We start from the raw sequence: 20,618 nt of genomic DNA, 5'->3' as shown, positions 1-20,618 counted from the left end.
TTGAGCCTCAGTTTCCTTATTGGTAAAAAGAGACTAGTAATACCTACCTCACAGGCATGTTGAGAGAATTAAATGGAATCATGCATGTGTAATGCTCAGCACAATGCCTGGCATACAGTACATACTAAATAGATAGCTTCATATTATTAACTGCTTGAACCAACAAAATTAGGGATTTAAAGAGAAGTTAGCAAGTGGACCTCCTCTGTCCAAATCTTGAGGTAAGCAGAGGGTATAAAATTGAGTGGGAAGGGGAACAATTTGTAGGGGTGACAAATTTGATGTCTAGTCATCCTTTTAACCTTACATTTTAGGCCAACAGTTTGGACAAACCTCCAGCCTCTGATAGTCTGACACTGGAATGAAAAAAAATTGGGCAAGCACAAGATATCAGGATAGTTCCCTATTACCCCCATAGTTTAATTTAAAAAATTTTTTTATTAAAGATTTTATTTATTTTAGAGAGAGAGAGTGAGAGCATGCATGAGCAAGTGGGTGTAAGGGAGGGGGATGGGGCAGAGGCAGAGAATCTCAAGCAGACTCTTGGCTGAGCACAGAGCCTGATGTGGGGCTTGATCTCATGACCCTGAGGTCATGACCTGAGCCAAAATCAAGAGTTGGGTGCTCAACCTACTAAGCCACCCAGGTGCCCCTACCCCATAGTTTTATAAAGTGAAGTCTTTCTCTCTGCCTAGCCTACAAAGAAATTAATTGGAAATGACACTCAGACCTCTTTGGATTGGTACCAAGTCCTGTTTACTAGAGTTTAGGTAGCTAGCTGGGTAGGAAAACCCCAGGCTTGCTGCTTAGTTCTCTCATAGTGAGAAGTCCCATCTAGTAGGGTTAGGCAGGGCTGGAGCAGCCAGGAGAGGCCTATTCGTGGAACAAGGAAAATTTATAGAGCAGGCCAAGTGTGTTTCTCTGAGAGAGGGTGAAGAGCTCCTTATATGGAGAAAATAGCAGCCCCATGGCATAATGCTGGGACAGGTGGGGGCCAGCGGGGGAGGGCTGATGTGGGGCTATTAAGGGATTTCTAGGGTCCACCAGTGGGACCCTTTGTACAAACCTTACCTGAAAGCTAGATATGTAAAACAGAGCTTCTTTGTTGTCATTAGAAAAAGGATAGAGAGTGCCTAATAGAGTCCTATACAGTATTAGTATCTCTCAATCTTAACTTTGTGTTTTATACTTACCCGCTACCCTCACCCCAATAAAACTTTGCTTTATACCTGCCTACACTTAATTTCCTTCACATATGTTCTCCATTCTGTCTGAAATACCCTTTCTCCTCCATTTCTGTGCCTTCAAACAATTTACCTTTTAAGACCTTAACCAATTGTCACATCTCCTCCAAAGCCTCCTCTAACTTCCGGTTAGTCATTAAAATATCATTTATTAATTTATTTACCTAAAAGTATTTATTAAATCTCTATGTATTAGAGCATTATAGCATTATGTATTAGACATTGCTAGGCATTGTGGGTATAATAAAACCAGATATTTACTCACTGCCTATTAAAAATCCTTCAGTGGTTCCCTATAAAATTAAAATGCTTAGCACGGCTAACAGTATCCTCAATTATCTGTCCCCTGCCAAGTTTACAATGCTTACTTCCCAGCATCTGTCTTCTTTATACTTTATCTGTACCCAAGGACTTAGAGTTCAGTGAATATGTCTCTCTCTCAACTCTGTTCCTTTGTGCAATATTCCCTTTTGGTCTACTTGGCGAACTCCCATCATCCTGGCAGCATTTCCTGTGTGAAGTCTTTTCTAAAGGATTCTCCTGTGCTCATTCAAATCCAAAAGTATCAGGTACTTCCTCTTTTGTGGTCCCACAGTATTCCATATTTAATTTATTCATATACTATATTGCAAATTTTTTGTTTGCATATTTATCTTTATCCAATAGCCACTTTATGGCAGAGACCTTATCCTATCCATCCTGTCACCAACAGAAAGCCTGACACAAAACTGTACTTAGTAAATGTTAACTAAATGAGCAAATGAATAATAATGAACATTTATTCAGTTGAACAGATTGAATGTCTTAATAAGGATATTAAATGACAGAAGAGGGAAACTCAATGGATAATCTCCCCACTCCATAATTTTAACTGGTGACTGGTGTAATTGTTAATTATGGGCAATAAAGCTCTAACTCAAGGTAGAAAAAAAAATGGCCAAGAAGAAGCTCTTCTAACCCTCTACCCTATATTCCCCTTACTTGTTTCTTCAGTTGTGTCCCTTTTCTTGTTCCGAAAGGAATTTTGATATCCCAATAGATATAAGTTGAAGAAGGCCATCTCAGCTCCTCCCTGTCCTCTTCTGGAATGTTCAGGCTGGGGCAATGGACTTTGTGTTTGGTAACCATGGTAATGCCCTAAAGAATTACTATGACTAACACTCCCTTTGTCTAAAGGAGACACAGGATTCATGGGCTCACAGTAGATCTGGAGTGGGAGTGGGCTAAATAACTTCAGAAAAATGGAGGACTCAAGTGCCAGTTACCCTTTTTCTTGCCCCAGTCTTTATTATACTGTAAATTTCAGAAGGCAGTGACTAGAAAGAGCACTGAGCTGGGCTCAGATATTAGTTTTGCCATATTCTTAGTATCTGAGTTTGAATAGGTTAAGCCTCTGTTTATTTTAAAAAATGGCAACGGTATCTATTTCAGAGTTATGAGAATTAAATGAGATAATGTATGCAAATTTTCGTAGCATAATGTTCAGCATATAACGGAAACATAAATAGTATTTAAATGTGAATATGGTACTTCCAATGAGTCTAAGTTATTTCAAGCAGTGGTGTGCTGAGTCAGTTCATACTGATTTTTGAGCTGCCTCTTAAATTTTCAGGAATTTTGCAAGCTGGTTGTTAAACAAGCCATTATTTAAAATTATCTAAACTTACAACTGAATAAATTATATGAAAAGTAAAGTTAGTAAATACTAAAAACTCATCTCTTCCTAATTATTTTACTACATTTTACTATTATCTACGTTTATGACGTTATAACTATTGTATGTGTATATTATGTTGTTTTTATTATTTTTTCTCTCTGCTTTTCAGTTTGGGAAGTTTCTATTGACAGATCTTCAAACTCATTAATTCTTTCCTTGGTTGTGTGCAGTGTATTGGTAAGCCCATCAAAGGCATTCATTTCCTTTACAGTGGTTGTTTGTTTGTTTTTTTAAAGTAAGTTCTAGGTCCAACGTGGGGCTTGAACTCACCACTCCAAGACCAAGAGTTGCATGTTATACTGACTGAGCCAGCCAGGCACCCCTGTTACAGGTTTTTTATTTCTAACACTTCCTTTTGATTTTTAGTTTCATCTCCCTGCTTCATTACTCATCTATTTTTGCATGTTGTCCACTTTTTCCATTACAGTCCTTTGCATATTAATCAGTTAAATTCCCAGTTTGACAATTCAATACTTTCTGCTATATATAACTCTGGTTCTGATACTTGCTTTGTCTCTTTAGACTGTATTTTTTGCCTTTTAGCATGCCTTCTAATTTTTTTTGTAGAAAGTTAGACATGATATACTGGGTAGAAGAAATGGATGTTTTACTTTTATCTGTTTAGGAGTTCAGCTGCTGTATCCTCTTTGTTATGGCTGTAGGTATCAGAGGCTAAAATTTCCTCTGATGTCTTGGTCTCCCCTGTTGTCTTTGGGTTTCCTTACAGACTCCTTCTTGAGAGCTTGTTTGGAGGTTCTGGCAGGGGAGCGCAGCTACTCGTATACCCTTGACTGAAGAACGGTCCTCCTCTATCGAGGAAGGTCGTCCTCTTCGACCGAGCACGCAGTACAGACTCCTTCTTAAACAGGGTATGAGTTTGTGGTTCTTTCTGTTGTAATCCCCTTTTATTACGTAGGAGATCTACTGATGTGTTGGTAAGGGGGGGGGGCGAGAAAAGGACTTTATAATCCTATCAGGTCTCAGTTTTTTAATAAGCTTGTGTCCCCGCCGGACTGTGACCTTCACAAATGCTGGAGTTGGTTATTTTCCTTTTCCTACATTGATTAGGCTCTGTTAATTAGCTTCCATTGAGGACAGGCCTTTGTTAAGGGTAAATGAATTCTCTGGGTCTATTTCCAAGTAGCTCTTTTTTCCCTTTCCCTGCCAGAAGGACAAAGGGATTTTTCTCCAATCTTCACAGTAAGATTTATGGGGTTCCTGGAGGTAAAACTCATGAAAGTGTGGGGGCCCTCAAGAGGTTTTGTTTTTTCCTTTTTGTTTTTTTAAGTCTCTCAATCTAGAGCAAGTTCATTCTCCAGCAATTAGTCAATTGCCCTTTATGTATTCCCACCAGTTGCTGGTTTCAATAGTAGTTTTTGCTCTCAGTAAGCCATAGATCTCTGTTCTGCTTCTTCTGAGTCTGTCTCTCCAGTTTTTGTGGTGGTTTGCCCTGTCCCCTTAATTCTCTGCTTGATCTAACAAGGGTTGTTGATTTGCAGTTTATTCAGGTTTTTTTTTGTTGTTGTTGTTATAAGAACAGGAGCAATGACTTCCAAGCTCTTTACATATCAGACTGGAAACCAGAAGTCCCTGTCTATTGTATCTATACAGAGGAAATACTATGTGATGGTGTGTTCATCTCTTTCTAAGTCCATGCTCAGTGATGTCATATTGGTAGCTTGAAACTGGCCATAATGGGAGAATTTAGACTACAGAAATGGTAAACACTGCAGGCAAAAGCTTGATTTATTATTTTGTTGACTAGACTTAAGAAAGTGATAGTATGTAAATAACGTAGATTAAAAGTATATCGTGTATGCCCATTAAATTGTCAAAAGCATAAAAATTGAAAGGTTCTTCGGGTTTTCAAAAACCATTATCCAATCCAGCAAAGATGTTGCCTAAGTCACTGACAAATAAGTGAAGTTCCAACATAAGTTTCATTGTTTCACTTTTTTTTTGGAGGGGGCAGAGGGAGAGGGAGAGGGAGAGGGAGAGACAGAATCTAAAGCAGGCTCCACGCTTGGCCCCTTATTGTTTCACTTTTATCTTACTGATTAATGCAAATGAAAATGTCAACCAACAGTCAAAACTATTCTCATTTGCTGGGGTGCCTGGGTAGCTCAGTCAGTTAAGCACCCAACTTTTGATTTCGGCTCAGGTCATGCATGATCTCAGGGTGTTGAGATCAAGCTCTGCATGGGAATCTGTGCTCAATAGGGAGTCTGCTTGGGATTCTCTCCCTCTCTCTCTTCCTCTGCTCCTCCCTCATTTGTATGTGTGTTCGCTCCCCCTCTCTCAAATAAATAAATTAATCTTTGAAAAAAAAGCTATTCTCATTTGTCAAATGCAATCACAGGTTGGTTCTTGAATCAAGAAGTTGGCAAAACCGAGTAAAAGCATCCTGTGAGAATCAACTGGCTATAAGAAATTTATAATAAAGATTGCAAACTGTATTTTTTATAAATGTGTGCTATACATCCTTTATATCAGTAAGTTCATGCTTGAACTTATATATGTATACATACACATACAATTATTTTCTGGATAGCTGGTTGTTAATAATTTACCAGTACACACACCACGGCCAAGTTCAAGCTATCAGTATGACATCAACTGACTGTGGAATTTGGAATAGTTACAAATGGCACACCATCTTTTCATGTTTTAATTTGGAGACTATATAAATGTTGGAAAGAAATTATTTCAACAGGAGATGGTAATATTCAACATGGCTGAAATATGACATTCATAAGCACAATGCAAAATGAGATCAAACCATGAAATATGGTATAATCCTGTATCTGGAGCAAGATTAGTCTAGTGAATACAAAAAGTAGCCTCATAGGTTTCTTTTATAGGAAACAGAGTCCTATTTAAATTTTAAAAAAGAAGAGAAAAAAAAAAGGAAAATTTCTCTAAGATTTTGTCAATTGTTCTTTAAGGGCAATTTATCTGAAGGTTAACATTATTTTGACAATAAACATGTACTGAACACGTACTGTGTGCCAGATCGTGTCCCATCAAGATCCAGAGATGACATTTAAGATCATACAGCTAAGGGCAGCTGGGTGGCTCAGTCAGTTAAGTATCTGCCTTCAGCTCCGGTCGTGATCTCGAGGTCCTAAAATCGAGCCCCATGTCTGGCTTCCTGCTCAGCAGAGAGTCTGCTTCTGCCTCTCCCACTCCCCCCGAAAGTGCTGTCTCTCTCTAATAAATAAAATCTTTTTTTAAAAAATCACACAGATAGTTAAAAGAATAGCTGGGAATTTTAAGGACATTATACTAAGTGAAATAAGCCAGTCACAGAGACAAACACTGTATGATTCTACTTACATCTTTACCTAAGGCAGTCAAACTCATAGAAACACAAAGTAGAATGGGGGTTGTCAGAGCTGGGAGGAGGGAGAAATGAAGCATATAGACATAAAGTTTCAGATTTGCAAAATGAAAAAGTTGTGGAGACCTGTTGCATAACAATGTGAATATAGCTGGCACTATGGAACTGTACACATAGAAATAGTTGAGGGTTTAAAAAAAAAAAGAATAGCTCTTGTTTAGCAATTGTTATTACTGCCTCCTACTTTCAAATATTTATCCTCTCAAAGAATATTTCCCTTCTCTTAGTTACACAGGTCCCGGTCTTCTATATGGCAAGCCATTGATTACCACCTGCATTGCCTAGAACTTAACAGATACCAGAACTTTTTCTTGGAAAATTGGTATACTCAGCCAGGATAGCAAATTCAAAACGGAGCCATCAATCCAAGAGTTTAAATGGAGGACCAGGGGCGCCTGGGTGGTTCAGTCAGTTAGGCCTGTTTCGGCTCAGGTCATGAGCTCATGTCCTGATCCCAGGGTCCTGGGATTGTGCACCCCCCCCCGGGGGGGGGGGGTCAGGCTCCCTGCTCAGCAGGGAGTCTGCTTCTCCCTCTCCCTGCCCCTCCCACTGTTTGTGCTCTCTCCCAAATAAATAAAATGTTTTTTAAAAAATGGAGAACCAAACACAGGTCAGAGAAATAGGCAAGAGGGTTCTCGGAGAAATAATTTTGGCTGTTTAAAAGACAATATAATTGGGACGCCTGGGTGGCTCAGTCGGTTAGGTGTCTGCCTTTGGCTCAGGTCATGATCCCAGGGTCTGGGATCAAGCCCCACACAGGGCTCCCTCTTCAGGAGGGAGTCTGCTTCTCCCTCTCCTTCTACCCCTCCCCCCAGCTCGTTCTCTTTCTCAAATAAATAAATCTTTTTTTTTTTTTTAAAGATTTTATTTGTTTATTTGACAGAGAGACAGCCAGCGAGAGAGGGAACACAAGCAGGGGGAGTGGGAGAGGAAGAAGCAGGCTCCCAGCAGAGGAGCCTGATGCGGGGCTCGATCCCAGACAACTGGGATCAGGCCCTGAGCCGAAGGCAGACGCTAATGACTACATCATGCAGGCGCCCCTCAAATAAATAAATCTTAAAAAAAAAAAAAGAATACAATGACTACATAATTGAAAAAAAATGCTTATTCTATTAAACAAGTCTGTGATGTTAGAAGTTCGAAATCATAAATTTTTTACATGTTGTAACCTGAAATAAGTCATTTAAATCTTCCTGAACCTCAATTTTTCTGGAGTAAAATGTAGCTAATGCTAATTATAGATAATATATGGCAAAGAAGGGCCTGAAATGGAAGGAAATACTTCTGAGAATGAATTAGAATCAAACTGAGTGGGAGCAGCCATGTCTAAAATGAAAAAAACTAAAAATACTATAAAAGTCAAAGGATTCTAATACTATCCAAATTTAATTAAGGTAAATTCTTTCAGAAAAGAATACAGTTTGCTAGAACGGAAAGAACAATGGAATTAGACTTATTTAAAAATCAACACTTAGAAGCAGTGTAGAGTAGGGCAAACTACTTAATTTCCCCAAGCCCCGGTTTCTTTTTGTAGGGTGTTGTGAGCATTCATTTGACAAACATTTATTGACTACTAGGGCCAGGACTGTATTAGGTAGGTGTTATGGATACAACTCAATTTTAATGTAATAAATACTAAGATAACATCTACTCCATGTTTTCTATGTTCCTATGAGCCAGGTACTATTATAAAGGCTTTTAATTAATTGTATCTTCATTTAATCCTCCTCACAACCTAAAACGTAGGTACTATTGTTATTATTTACATTTATACAAGAGGCATAAAGAGGTTAGGTATCTTGCCCAGGATCAAACAGGCATCAGGCGTTCAGCTGGGATGGTTCTTGATGGAGGACAGGAATTTACAAATTCTTACGTGTACAAGGTGGAGGTGGAAGTTTTACACAATGAAGGAGCAGTTTTAGTTCGCTCGTCCACAGATTGAAATGTTACTACCCCTTGCGGTTGTGCCTTTTAAATGAAATTGTATACTTGTCAATAGTGTGCCTGGAACACGGTATTCACTAAATTAACACTATTAATTAAATTTCATTTCCTTACGTTGAATCACTGTGGTGAAATATAGGAATTTTTCAAGGTTTTAGATAAATGTTGTAAAGCGGCTTTGCAAATGGGTACCACCAAGAGCTTTCTAGTTGCTTTATATTACGATATACGATAGTTCCACTCTCTTTGATTACTTTTTTCAGTTTTGACAGTCTCACCTGCTCTCTCTGTCAAGTTCGCTATCTCCCCCATTTTATATCGCCACCTCCGCCACAAACGAAGTTCTCCGCGGAACCGCCGAGGGGCGCGTGGGCGGGCGCCTTATCCCGCCACAACAGTTGCCTCGCCACCCCGTCCATCACGCGAAAGCTAAACCCAGCTCTCGCGGGAGGAAGCGTGGTTTCGAACGAGACCTTCTACGCCCACCCTACCGCCCAAGGGTCACATGACTGGCGCCTGCGTCCTAGACTCAAGGTCTTTCCTGGTCGCCTACTGGCTGTTAACCCGGCTACAGGTTGCCGCGAGGTCCATTCCGGAAGTAGACTGTTTAACTATCCCTCCTTTGCGGAAGCCTGTCACAACCTAGCCGTCCACCTTTTAGCGGAAGTTCGTCACGTCGCAGTTGCCCCCGCACAGCGGATGTGTGTCGCCGCTTAGGTGACGCTGGGAAGTGCTTGCAGCCTCCGCCGCTGCCTTCTGGTTGAAGCACTATGGAGGGAGAGAGGAAGAACAACAACAAACGGTGGTATTTTACTCGAGAACAGCTGGAAAATAGCCCATCCCGTCGTTTTGGCATGGACCCAGATAAGGAACTTTCTCATCGCCAGCAGGCAGCCAATCTGCTCCAGGACATGGGACAACGTCTTAACGTGTATCCTTGCGGCCTAGGCCTCCGGCCTTGGAGTCAGACCCGCCTTGCTCGGGCGTCCAGGCCTCAGGCTCTGTCGGACGGAAGAGGGAAGAGGGTGGGCAGGGGCTGAATGTCTAGGTGGAAGAGCCTCGGATGGGGGGGGGCTGAAATTCAGTGTTTGCGCCAGGGAAGCGAGGCGGAGTTAATTTCCCGCTCGCTCACCAGTGCCACCAGCTTTGCTGGGAATTCGTATCCTTCGCAGCTTTGTGTTTTAACTAGCCCTTCCTAGTCCCCTTTCGTTGTGTTCTGGTCTCCTGGTCTAGTGACGTAGAGATTCTACTTTTCCGCTATTCTCTAGGGGTTTGGTGGAGGTTTCACTGTTGATGGCTGTCTCTTGAACTTAGTGTGTAAACAGAGTTGAGAAATTCAAGACCTGTAGTCTTACGAAGAGAGGGTGGCCTAGAATTAATGCCCCACCTGTGGTTCAAAATCTGTTCCTTCCACTTACTAGCTGTTTAAGAAACCTGTCAGATTCTTGGTTTTCGTGTCTGTAAAATGGAGTGATAATCCTTGTGTGTAATTTCTATACCTAAGAAAATGCCGGGCACTCATGTTCAAATGGTAGCTACTGTTAAAACTTTATGGAATTTCAGAGGACAGAAGGATGTCAGTTTCTGTTTGTAAGAATATAGACCCAGGGATCTAATGTTTTAAAAAACCATTTACAAAATGTTGAGTTTTTAATTTACTCAGAGTTCTAATTTGTATTTGTTTTCTCTATATTTCGAAGATCAGGTAATTTAGTGATTTTTTTTTCCCTTCAAGTATTTTTGTCAGAGAATATACTCATTTTGTAGCAGAGAAAGCTTACATAGTTTTAAAGTTCTTTCCACTATGGAAGTGAAAAATTATTTCTGGGTGCAGCTCCTATTTCAGTGAGTGGCTGGCAGTAATGTTTGTTATATCTTAAAGTTGAGCTCACCTCAAAAGAGGTGTCCTCTTTGTTACCGATATCCGATTTGTTTCCTAAGCATGGACAGTACTAAGTTAAGCTTTTTGCTTGAAGTTCTGTTCTAGCCCTTTTTTATGTGTGTGTTGTTACTAAGGTTGTTGACATTTTGGGACCACAACTTCTTCCCTGAATAACCCACATTGTCTTCTGAGGGCTTTAGAAGTAAGGCATTTAAAATTTTGTCAGTGAATGAGTATCAAATCATTCCACAGTGTTTCTGCTTCCAGGGATCACCGTATGAGAAGGCTTAGCTGCCACAGACAAGTGCAACTGAAAAGTTAATTCCTGGAGCTTAGAAAGTGAGGAGATAGTAGAGACATACCTAGGGGCAGATCAGGGAGGGTGTTACAGGTCATGTGAAGAGATATCCTAAGCTAATGGATCACCACTGCAGGATTTTCAGGAGGCAAATGACAGGTTTAGGTCCACATAAATTTTTTATATTCCTTGATCCGCACGTGCTAAGAAGCTTGCTTGTTTATCATTTCAGCAAATTTACATATTGAATACGGGTTGTAAGGCATTATGTTAAGTGTCTTTTGGTGGTTAATAATTTGGTGAAAGAAGACAGATTTGCTCTTTAATTTGGGAAATTAAAGATGATTTTCATTTAGAAGCATGTATTGTGTTTGGCCGCATGGTCCTTTTGGGAGGATATATAGGTTGTATTTTTGGGAATTGTTCTCCCTGCCTGTTTTGGGGCCTTAACTTTAACATTTTAGCTCACAATTGACTATCAACACTGCTATAGTATACATGCATCGATTCTACATGATTCAGTCCTTTACACAGTTCCATCGAAACGTAAGTTTTTTGTTTTGTTTTTTTCGTATGGTATAATCATTTTGTGATCTATTCCAGCAACTTCCTGTGTGTGTGGGGTGAGAAGGTTGATCTTTGTTGCTAAACTGGGATTTGAAGTTTAGAAAATAGGATTGATCACTTTCATTATGTGTCCCACTGAATCCAGTCTTCCAGTTTTCCAGTAAAGTGGGTATTTATTTGGTAGGTTTAATGCATCCTTGAAATAGGTGGATTCTCTAATAAAGGAATAGATTATTCAACACTTAAATTTTTGGGTTGGGAGAGGATCATTAAAGGGGAGAAGATGCTTAAGTGTATTTTTTGAAGTGGTAAATAATAATGTAGCCACAGGAAAACAAGTGAATGTAAGTGATATAGATTTTCTAAAAGCCTTTGATATAATTGCAGTCAATGACTGATTGGAGAGGGAAGGCACATTTTGTGATGATGGGGGGGTGACTTTTGAGACAGGAAAAAGAAAATAATAGTAATAAAGGGATTTTTTTTTTCTGGACAGAATTGTAAATAGTGCTATTTTCAGTTTTGATACCTGAAATGGTCCTATTTAACATTATTATAAATGACTTGGAAGCGAGTGCATAGTGATATCCCAGTTGCAGGTAAGACTATATTTGTTTACTAAAATCACAAGGTAATAGGGCTAAACCTGATGAATACTTCATGTGGGCTTGTGAGTCAAAGAAAAGAAATCTTTTTTTTTAAAGAAAGGTTATGTTTTGAAGAAATGTGTTTAAGACTTACCCTTAGGATGATAGGCTTTGAGCTCTTTTTTTTTTTTAATACCATGGAAAGAGAATCTATGACACTAGATATTGCTCTTGTAATGTAAGATATTGGCATACTCAGTTTTGGGAGTAACTGCACTAGAAACCCTTTGGCTCTGTGGATTAAGTATTCCCAATTTTTACTGATTATCCAGTCAGCTTGGCTTTCTCCTACCAGTAGACCTCTTACCTCCAGCCATGCCCTACCTCTGATTGCAAGAAGCAGTTTTATTAAGACAGAGAAAAGCATTTAATGAGGATGTCTGTCTCATAGCTCTAGAATAGAAGGTAGTGGATAAAGAATGAAATTTGAAGAGAAGTACATAGCTGTCTTGCCAATTCTGAACATTTTCTTTGTGTTTTCCCTTTTATTATGGTAAAGATTTGAAATGCAGGATGAAATACATCTCAAATCAATTTGTGCACTTTATGCACATATATATTGTATACTCCTTTTATTTTTTAAATAATATTTTTCCTTATTTCCTATGTAGTAAGCTCAGCAAGGACAGAGACTCACTTTTCTGTGTATCCTCCAAGTAAACTTGAATGAATGAATGATCTGGTAATTATCCAGGAAATACAGGGAAATTCCAGTGGATGACATGACCTTTTCCAAAATCCAGTGACTTTTAAAATTTAGGATTGTTGATCTTCTTTAGAGAATTGATTTCAGGCACATTCTGGAATTAACAGATCAAAAATATCACTCTTTAATATCTTAGTTTTAAGACTTGTGATAAATCCAAGTTCAAATTTGAGAGGACCTAATACATTGTTGTAGCATTGGTATTTGTTCTGTCAAGCTCCCATGCGTTTTTCATGTTATTTTTTTTCTCATTATAAAGGTAATAAATGTTTACAGTAAAAATTAATACGGAAATGTATAATGTAGAAAGTGAAAGCTCCTCTGTAATCCCAGCCTCCAGAGGTAACCATTGATAAATGTTTTGTCATATAGTGTCTTTGTCATTTTTGTGTACATATACCTAATATTTATATGTTTCTATTAAAAAAATAACTTCTGACTATACTACTCTTATGTGAGTTGCCTTTATCAGTTAACAGTATATACTGGATATCTTTTCATAGTGATTTTTCATTACAGTTGACCTTTGAACAGAGCGGGGGTGAGGGGTATCTACCTCTACACAGTTGAAAATCTACATATAACTCTTGACTCCCCGGAAAGTTAACTACCAGAAGCCTTACCAATAACACAACACAGATTTTGGGTGTTATATGTATCATATACTGAATCCTTACAAAAAAGGTGTGCTGGAGAAAAGAAAATGTTAAGAAAATCATAAGGAAGAGAAAATACAGTAACAGTACTGTACTGTATTTATAGGAAAAAAATCCATAGGAGTGGACCAACACAGTTCAAAACAGTGTTGTTCAAGGGTCAGCTGTATTTTAAATGGCCACATAGTATTTCTTTGTGTAGTTACCATAATTTATTTCACCTCCCTATTGGTGGATATTTGGGTTGTTTCTAGTTTAGTAATTGTAAATAATGTTACATAAAATTGGTACGTAGAGTGTATGGCTTACATGACCTTTCTAATATAAATTCCTATAGATAAAATTACTGTGTCCACAGGGCTGCATTTAAAAAATTTTTGTTGTGTCTATTTGCCTTACCGAAAGATTATATCAGTATACATTGTTTTGTTGTGTCAGTTTTGCCCTACTGAAAGATTTTATCAAGTGTACATTGTTTTGTCATATCAATTTGCCTTACTGAAAGATTGTATCAGTTATACATTGTTTCCAGCACTGAAGAGAGGGTCCTTTTCTCTGCATCCTCACAAATGACATATTTATTACATCAGGAAATACTAAGTTTTAATTACTTGTTGAGCACTTGGGATACAGTGGTGAACAAGGTAGAGGGCATCCTAAATTATTTTCTTAATTTACATTTTTTTCAATTAGTGAAGTTGAGCTTCTTATGCCTATTTAGGTCATTGTTTTCAGAAATTGAAGAATTGACTTAAAAATTGATGGTTGATTCTCTTCGTTTCTCTTTTATTCTGATTTTCTTATTTATATGAGCTTTATATATGTTAAAGCTGTATGTCATATGTTGTGAATACTTTTCTCATTTTGTTCTGTTTCTTTGTTCATAATGTTTTGGAGCCTGGAACTCTTGCCTTTTAAATTAAAAAAAAAATTTTTTTTTATTGAAGATTGACAGTAAAGCACAAAAATCCGAAGTGTGCAACTTGATTACTTTTTGCATTATTTATTGTATGTATATGTAACCACCACTCAGATCAAGATAAAGCATGTTTCTAACACCGTGGAAGATAGAGAACTTGCCTTTCGATGGAAATAAATTTTATTTCTTTAGCGAACATTATTAAATGACTGATTTGTTTTCATTTAATTTTTGGCATTGTATTACTCTTTTTGAGAAGAGATTTAACCTCATGACTTGAATTTCTAAATGTACTGTCTTAAATATTTTCAAATGAGGGAGTGTAAAATTAATGGTGAGCAACTTGGTGTGTTTATGTAATATTTCATAGATTATAAAATTCGGTGTTGTATTTTAATACCTAACAGATTTGTTTGGGTGTATTTTATTCTGGTTAGCTTATCCTTAAGGGGTCAAGCTTAGTGGTTAAGAGAATGGGCTCTGGAGTCAGACATGTCTAGGTTTGGATTTTTTGCATGGCTTTGGGTAAGTTATCATAGGTCTCAGTTTTTTTATCTCTTTGGAGTCAGTAATAGTGCTTATCTCCTAGAGTTGTTAAGATTTATTTATTTATTTATTAGAGGGAGTGCGAGTTGGGGGGGGGTTGGGAAGAGGGAGAGGGAGAGACTCTCAAGCAGACTCCCCATCGAGTAAGGAGCCCAGGAGCCCAACTCGGGGCTTCTTAATTTACCACGATCCTGAGATCATGACCTGAGCCGAAATCAAGAGTTGGACCCTTAACCAACTGAGCCACCCAGTAGTTAATATTTAAATGAATGAATTTACAAAGTGCCTGTACCTAACAAATAAATATTAGGTAGCATTTTTATTCTTTTAAAATGGAGAAAATCTTATATTCTTACCTGGTATAAGAATTCCTCTTAGAAATTGCCTTTGATAGGAAAATGCCTTTGATAGTAAACTGGCTTGGTAAGTGATTCCGTGAGGAGCAATGAGTATTTACATGGTTGTGCAGAAATTAGACTGAAATTTATCTCCTGCAGTCTTTTACTTAATGAGTTATTATCTTGCCTTCTTAACCATTATTTGTATACCATATTTTAGTTTGTGGCTTTTGAATATATTTTTAGCTCCTTGAAGGCAAAGTTGTAGGCTAAAAATCTTAGTGTCTTTAAGTAGTTCTTTTCCTTTCTGCTTTTTCCAGTCAATTATAAAGTCCTATTAATTTTTTTTTTAAAGATTTTATTTATTTGACAGAGATAGAGACAGCCAGCGAGAGAGGGAACACAAGCAGGGGGAGTGGGAGAGGAAGAAGCAGGCCCATAGCAGAGGAGCCTGATGCGGGGCTCGATCCCACAATGCCAGGATCACGCCCTGAGCCGAAGGCAGACGCTTAACCGCTGTGCCACCCAGGCGCCCCTAAAGTCCTATTAATTTTTAGAGTGTTAACTATTTTTTCTATATGTAGTCATCATAAAATTAAAAGAAGATAGGGGCACCTGGGTGGCTCAGTTGGTTAAGCGTCTGCCTTCAGCTCAGGTCTTAATCCCAGGGTCCTGGGATGGAGCCCCGCATCGGGCTCCCTGCTTAGCTGGTACCTGCTTCTCCCTCTCCCTTTGCCTGCCGCTCACCCTGCTGCGAGCTCTCTCTCTCTCTCTGTCAAATAAATAAATACAATCTTTTTTTTAGAAAACAGAGAATAAAGGAGGAAATGATGATATTCCTGTAGCTAACTGCTCAGAGATAATCCTGTTGACGTTTTAGAATTTTTTTTCTCTGCATGCAAATACATACACTTAGATTTAGTGAAGCCCTATTAATTTTCTAAAATCATGCCTGTGGTTTTTCCTGCCTCTTTTTCTACTGCTAATGCCTACTCTAAACTTTATTTCTTAATGTCTGGATTACTCATTCTTTTTTAAAATTGATTTTTAATGTGTTTCATTCTTTCCTCCTTTTAGTCCTTCCTAGGACCGGATATGTCTGTCTGTCCTTCCTTTATTAAAGATTTTATTTATTAGAGAGCTAGCAGAGCGGGGTGGGGGGGCAGAGGGAGAAGCAGACTCCCCGCCAAGAGGAGAGTCCGACGTGGGGCTTAATGATCCCAGGACTCCAGGACCATGACCCCAGCCAAAGGCAGACATCTGCTCAACTGACTGAGCTACCCAGGCACCCCTGGATATGTCTTTCTAAATGTTTCTTAAATTGTATACTTTTTTCTGAAATCTTTAGTGTCACTGTTGTTAAAGATCTTTGTGTTCCGCATCCCATTATCTGTGTCACTTACTCAATTTAGTGTGCTTCATGCTCTGATTCCTCACACCTATTCATGCCCATCTTCCTCTAGTTCTGCTTTGCTTATCCTAAGGTCTAGGAATATATATGGAGTTTGCTGCATACAACTGCAACAAATAGGAAGGAAGAGAATTGTTACTGTGAATTGGATTCGTGGATAAAAATCTCTTCCAGCAAAATAGCAAATAGCAGCTGGGATATTAATAAGTATTAGAATGCTTGTCAGTTCTACTCAGTAAAGTGAAATAAAATTATTTGTTATATTTCTTTTACTCCTGGTTCTTGCCATTGCCATCTTTGATTGATTGAAATACTCTTCTTAAGATTCAATAGAAGTTCTTCCTGAGATTTCCCAGATCACTACAAGGCTACATTTATGTCATATTGTTGTAATCTCTTGTATTGTTTAGTGACTGAATTTGTTGTCTACTTGTGTGTTGGCTTGAGATTTTTTTCCCTGAGTGCCTAAGGTTTGTGCTCCCCCCATATATAAGTAATAATCGAGATAATTCATGTACAATAAAATTTATCCTTTTAAAATGTGCAGTACACTGGGTTTTTGTTGTTTTTAAAGATTTTTAAAATTTATTTTAGAGAGCGAGAGAGAGAGTGCGTGTGAGCAGGTAGAGGAGCGGAGGGGGAGGGAGAGGCAGAGGGGAAGAATATCAAGCTGACTCCTCGCTGAGCATGGAGGTGAACACGGGGCCCTGATCCCATGACCCTGAGATCATGACCCGAACCAAAACCAAGAGTTGGACGCTTAACCGACTGAGCCATCCAGGTGCCCCAATTCACTGGTTTTTAATATATTCACAAAGTTGTGCAACCATTACCATGATGTAATTCCACCATATTTACATTGCCCCAGAAAGAAACTTCTTATGCATTAGTGGTCACTCCCATTTTCCTGTTCTAGTCCTGGGCAACCACTAATCTACTTTCAATTTGCTCCTTTTAAAAAAAGTATGTAGAGGGTTATGATATAAACTTAAGAAAGAATCTCATTTTAAATAGAAAGCCAACTATTTACATCTAGTAGTTTCTCACATAGATAGCCTTAAACGAGTTTGTTGAAGGATTGGTTTTGGGGAGTGGATGTAGATTAACGGATAGGAGAGGAAGGACATTTTAAGAAAAGGCATTAACGAGAGGCGATGAAGTTGAGGCAAGCAGGGAATTTGGTTTGAGACTTAGTTCTTTTTTAGATCTACCTTGATCTAGGAATAAATAATAAATATGATTTATTTTCTCTCCATCCAGTCTGTGGCTCCAGCGGCCTTATTTCTAGCAGCTAAAGTAGAGGAGCAACCAAAAAAATTGGAACACGTCATCAAGGTAGCACATGCTTGTCTCCATCCACAGGAATCACTTCCTGATACTAGGAGTGAGGTAGGGGATTAATTTACACATATCTGTTTTTCTTTCTTTATTTTGATGATAGCTTAGTTTTGTAACTTTGATTTACTGAAGTCTGAATGGAGGCTGTTAAATTTTTAGTTTTTGTTTTTCCTTTACAAAAACATCAGAAACTTTATGGCAAAAGTTAATTGTATTCATTATAGTAAAATTGGAAAATACAGAAAAACAAAAAAGAAAATATATTACCTAGATATAATTTGGCCCACAAGTATGTAAATGAATCATTAGTATTTCTAGCTTCTTTTCTATGAATAGCTACACACGTATGTGTTTTGTATGTCATTTCCACTTATTATAGTGCAAATATTTTCCCATTTTATTCTCCATTTTCTTTTTCCTTTTTTTTTTTTTTTTTTTTAAGATTTTATTTATTTGAAACAGCCCACGAGCTGGGGTGGAGGGTGGGGCAGAGGGACAAGCAGACTCCCTGCTGAGCGGGAAGCCCGATTCAGGGGCTCGATCCCAGGACCACTGAGATCATGACCTGAGCCAAAGTCAGATGCTTAACTGACTGAGCCACCTGGGCGCCCCATGAATAATATTCTTACCAATAAATTTTTATTATGGATTCTTTAAAAAAGTGAGTCCTGTCATTTTTTTTTAACTTCTAAAGAAATTGCAAAAGTTATATGTGCTTGTTAGAGAAGAACCCAAACATTTAAGAATCATTTGAAGTAAAAGTTAAAGCTCATCTCCCCTCCTCCCAGCAGGATACTGCTGATTATAATTCCAGTGTATGTTCTGTCAAACCTCTATCCTATGCATGTACATATAGCTTTTTTTTCCTTCCATCCTTCCTTGACTTTCTTAAAGAAGGGAAACTGTGTCCTGGCTTTAGAAGTCTGTTGTTGGGGAGTGATGAGTTGTGAGAAATTTTGAGATCTGACATTTGTAAGTGTTTAAACTGTGGATTTCTGTTACTAGAGTATTTAAATTTCTTAGGATGGATGCATGAGTCATCCTTTATCAAATAGATAAATAAATTTGCATGTTTTCATTATATTGAAGAAAGTGGTTCTTTGAAGGGGTTGTTTTTATTTTATTTATTTGTTTGTTTATGGATTTATTTGAGAGAAGAGAGAGTGCAGGGAGGGGCAGGAGAGAATCTCAAGCAGACTCCCTGCGGAGCGTGTTTTCCCACAACCCTGAGATCATGACCTGAGCTGAAATCACAAGTCAGACACTTAACCGACTGAGCCACCCAGGCACCCCTTTTGTTTTGATAATAGCCCCTAATTATGGGAATTGTTTCACATAGCAGTGTCTTGACTTCCCTTCGTTTTCTCTTGGGTACAGCAGTAGTTCTTGTTGAAAGAGTTACTGCCCTGGATTTTTATTTAGGTTTTAGACTAGTAAGTGACATTGGTCCATAGAACTGACCACATGAAACAGAATTTTGTTTTAACAAGGTAAAACAAAAAACAATTCTCACTTTTTTTTTTCTTTTAAAGTGTATTTATATAATTTCTCACCTGAGTTTCTATTCCTTGTGAGATGGGGAATCTTAGAGGAAGATATTTTCTTTACTATACGGAAAAGAGTACTAGCGTAGTTTAAGTCCTTATTGGACTTAATTCAAGATCATAAAGGTAGGTGGAAAGTTCACTACAATGTAGATCTAACTCCTGCCCCAAGTCTCATTCTCCTAGAGTTCTAGACCAGTGCTGTCCAACAGAAATATAGAGGGAGTCATGTGTATTTAAGAAATTTTAACTTTTCATTGAACTTCATTTAAAATCTTCGTTAGAAATTAAATCTTCATTTAAAAGAAGGTGAAATTGGGGCACCTGGGTGACTCAGTCCATTAAGTGTCTGCCTTTGGCTCAGGTCATGATCCTGGGGTCCTGGCCCTGGAATGGAGCCCTGTGTTGGGCTCCCTGCTCAGTGGGGAGCCTGCTTCTCCCTCTCTCTTTGCCCCTCCCCCCCACTCGTGCTCCTTCTCTTGTGCTCTCTTTCTCTCTCAAATAAATAAAATCTTCTAAAAAACAAAAATTTAAAAGGTGAAATTGTAATATTTTATATTATTAGTATCTTTTATTTAATCCCAAATATCATTTCAGCACAAAATCAGTATTAAAACATTATTAATGAGGTCGTTTACATTATTATTTTTTGATTAAGTCTTCAAAATTTGGCATATATTCTTTTTTTAAAAAGATTTTATTTATTAGAGGAGGAGCACATGCACGCAAGAGCAGGGGAGGGGCAGAGGGAGAGGGAGAAGCAAACTCTACACTGAGTGGGGAGTTGATGCGGGGCTTGATCCCAGGACTCTGGGATCACGACCCAAGCCAAAGGCAGATGCTTAACCGACTGAGCCACCCAGGTTCCCCAGTTTGGCATATATTCTATTGCACATCTCAATTTAGACTAGCTATATTCAGGTGGTCAGTAGCCATGTGTGGATAGTGGCTACAGTATTGGCTGGTACAAATCTGAGAGAACTTTTTTGTTGTTGTTTATTCCCTTTTCCTTTGAACTCTTCTAATTCTCAGAAATCTAGCATTACCTCACATGGGAAGGCTTGTCAGGAGTCAAGTGTTTGAGATTGCCTACAGTACTGTAGGAAGGGTCTACAAATGTATTTTGATGATATTGCAAAAAGATGTATTTTTAATTATCTTTTGTCTACATCACATGACTTTAAAACCTAAAATGTTAGTCTTGAAAATGAACCAAATCTCTGGTGCCTTTTCTGTAGCTAATTATGAATAAAGTGTTACTTCTCAATATACCACTTTTTTTCTTCTTTTAAGAGAAAGAAATAGAGATAAGGATTACTAAATAGAGATAAGGATTACATTTTGGTTCCTAGGCTACTTCCTAACTTCATCCCTGCCTTTTGTTGCTTTGGTTTTCCTGGAAGGAGTTGTTAGAATTGTTGATACTTTATATATTGTGCTTTTTTGGGGAATAATTTA

At 38.3% G+C, this 20,618-nt stretch overlaps 2 protein-coding genes across 4 annotated transcripts in view; one reads left to right on the top strand and one right to left on the bottom strand.

Annotated features, from left to right (window-relative positions):
- The window catches only part of SPMIP11 (sperm microtubule inner protein 11), a 35,132-nt gene extending 26,401 nt beyond the window's left edge, over positions 1 to 8,731 (bottom strand). Inside the window, exon 1 of one of the 2 annotated variants that reach the window (XM_026501993.4) lies at positions 8,587 to 8,731. In XM_026501993.4, the coding sequence (XP_026357778.1) occupies positions 8,587 to 8,620 (34 nt within the window). In that variant the 5' untranslated portion in view covers positions 8,621 to 8,731. Of the gene's footprint in view, positions 1 to 2,225; positions 4,228 to 8,586 lie in introns of those variants that run through there. The other variant, XM_026501994.4, reaches the window with a different exon arrangement.
- The window catches only part of CCNT1 (cyclin T1), a 61,032-nt gene that overhangs the window by 16,841 nt on the left and 23,573 nt on the right, over positions 1 to 20,618 (top strand). Inside the window, exons 3-5 of one of the 2 annotated variants that reach the window (XM_026501992.4) lie at positions 8,572 to 9,239; positions 10,953 to 11,034; positions 17,539 to 17,667. In XM_026501992.4, the coding sequence (XP_026357777.1) occupies positions 9,079 to 9,239; positions 10,953 to 11,034; positions 17,539 to 17,667 (372 nt within the window). In that variant the 5' untranslated portion in view covers positions 8,572 to 9,078. Of the gene's footprint in view, positions 1 to 8,571; positions 9,240 to 10,952; positions 11,035 to 11,551; positions 11,655 to 17,538; positions 17,668 to 20,618 lie in introns of those variants that run through there. The other variant, XM_057318765.1, reaches the window with a different exon arrangement.

The sequence above is a fragment of the Ursus arctos genome, unplaced genomic scaffold (genome assembly GCF_023065955.2).
Source record: "Ursus arctos isolate Adak ecotype North America unplaced genomic scaffold, UrsArc2.0 scaffold_26, whole genome shotgun sequence".
Lineage (NCBI taxonomy): Eukaryota > Metazoa > Chordata > Mammalia > Carnivora > Ursidae > Ursus > Ursus arctos.
This window is presented reverse-complemented; position numbering and strand designations above follow the sequence as displayed.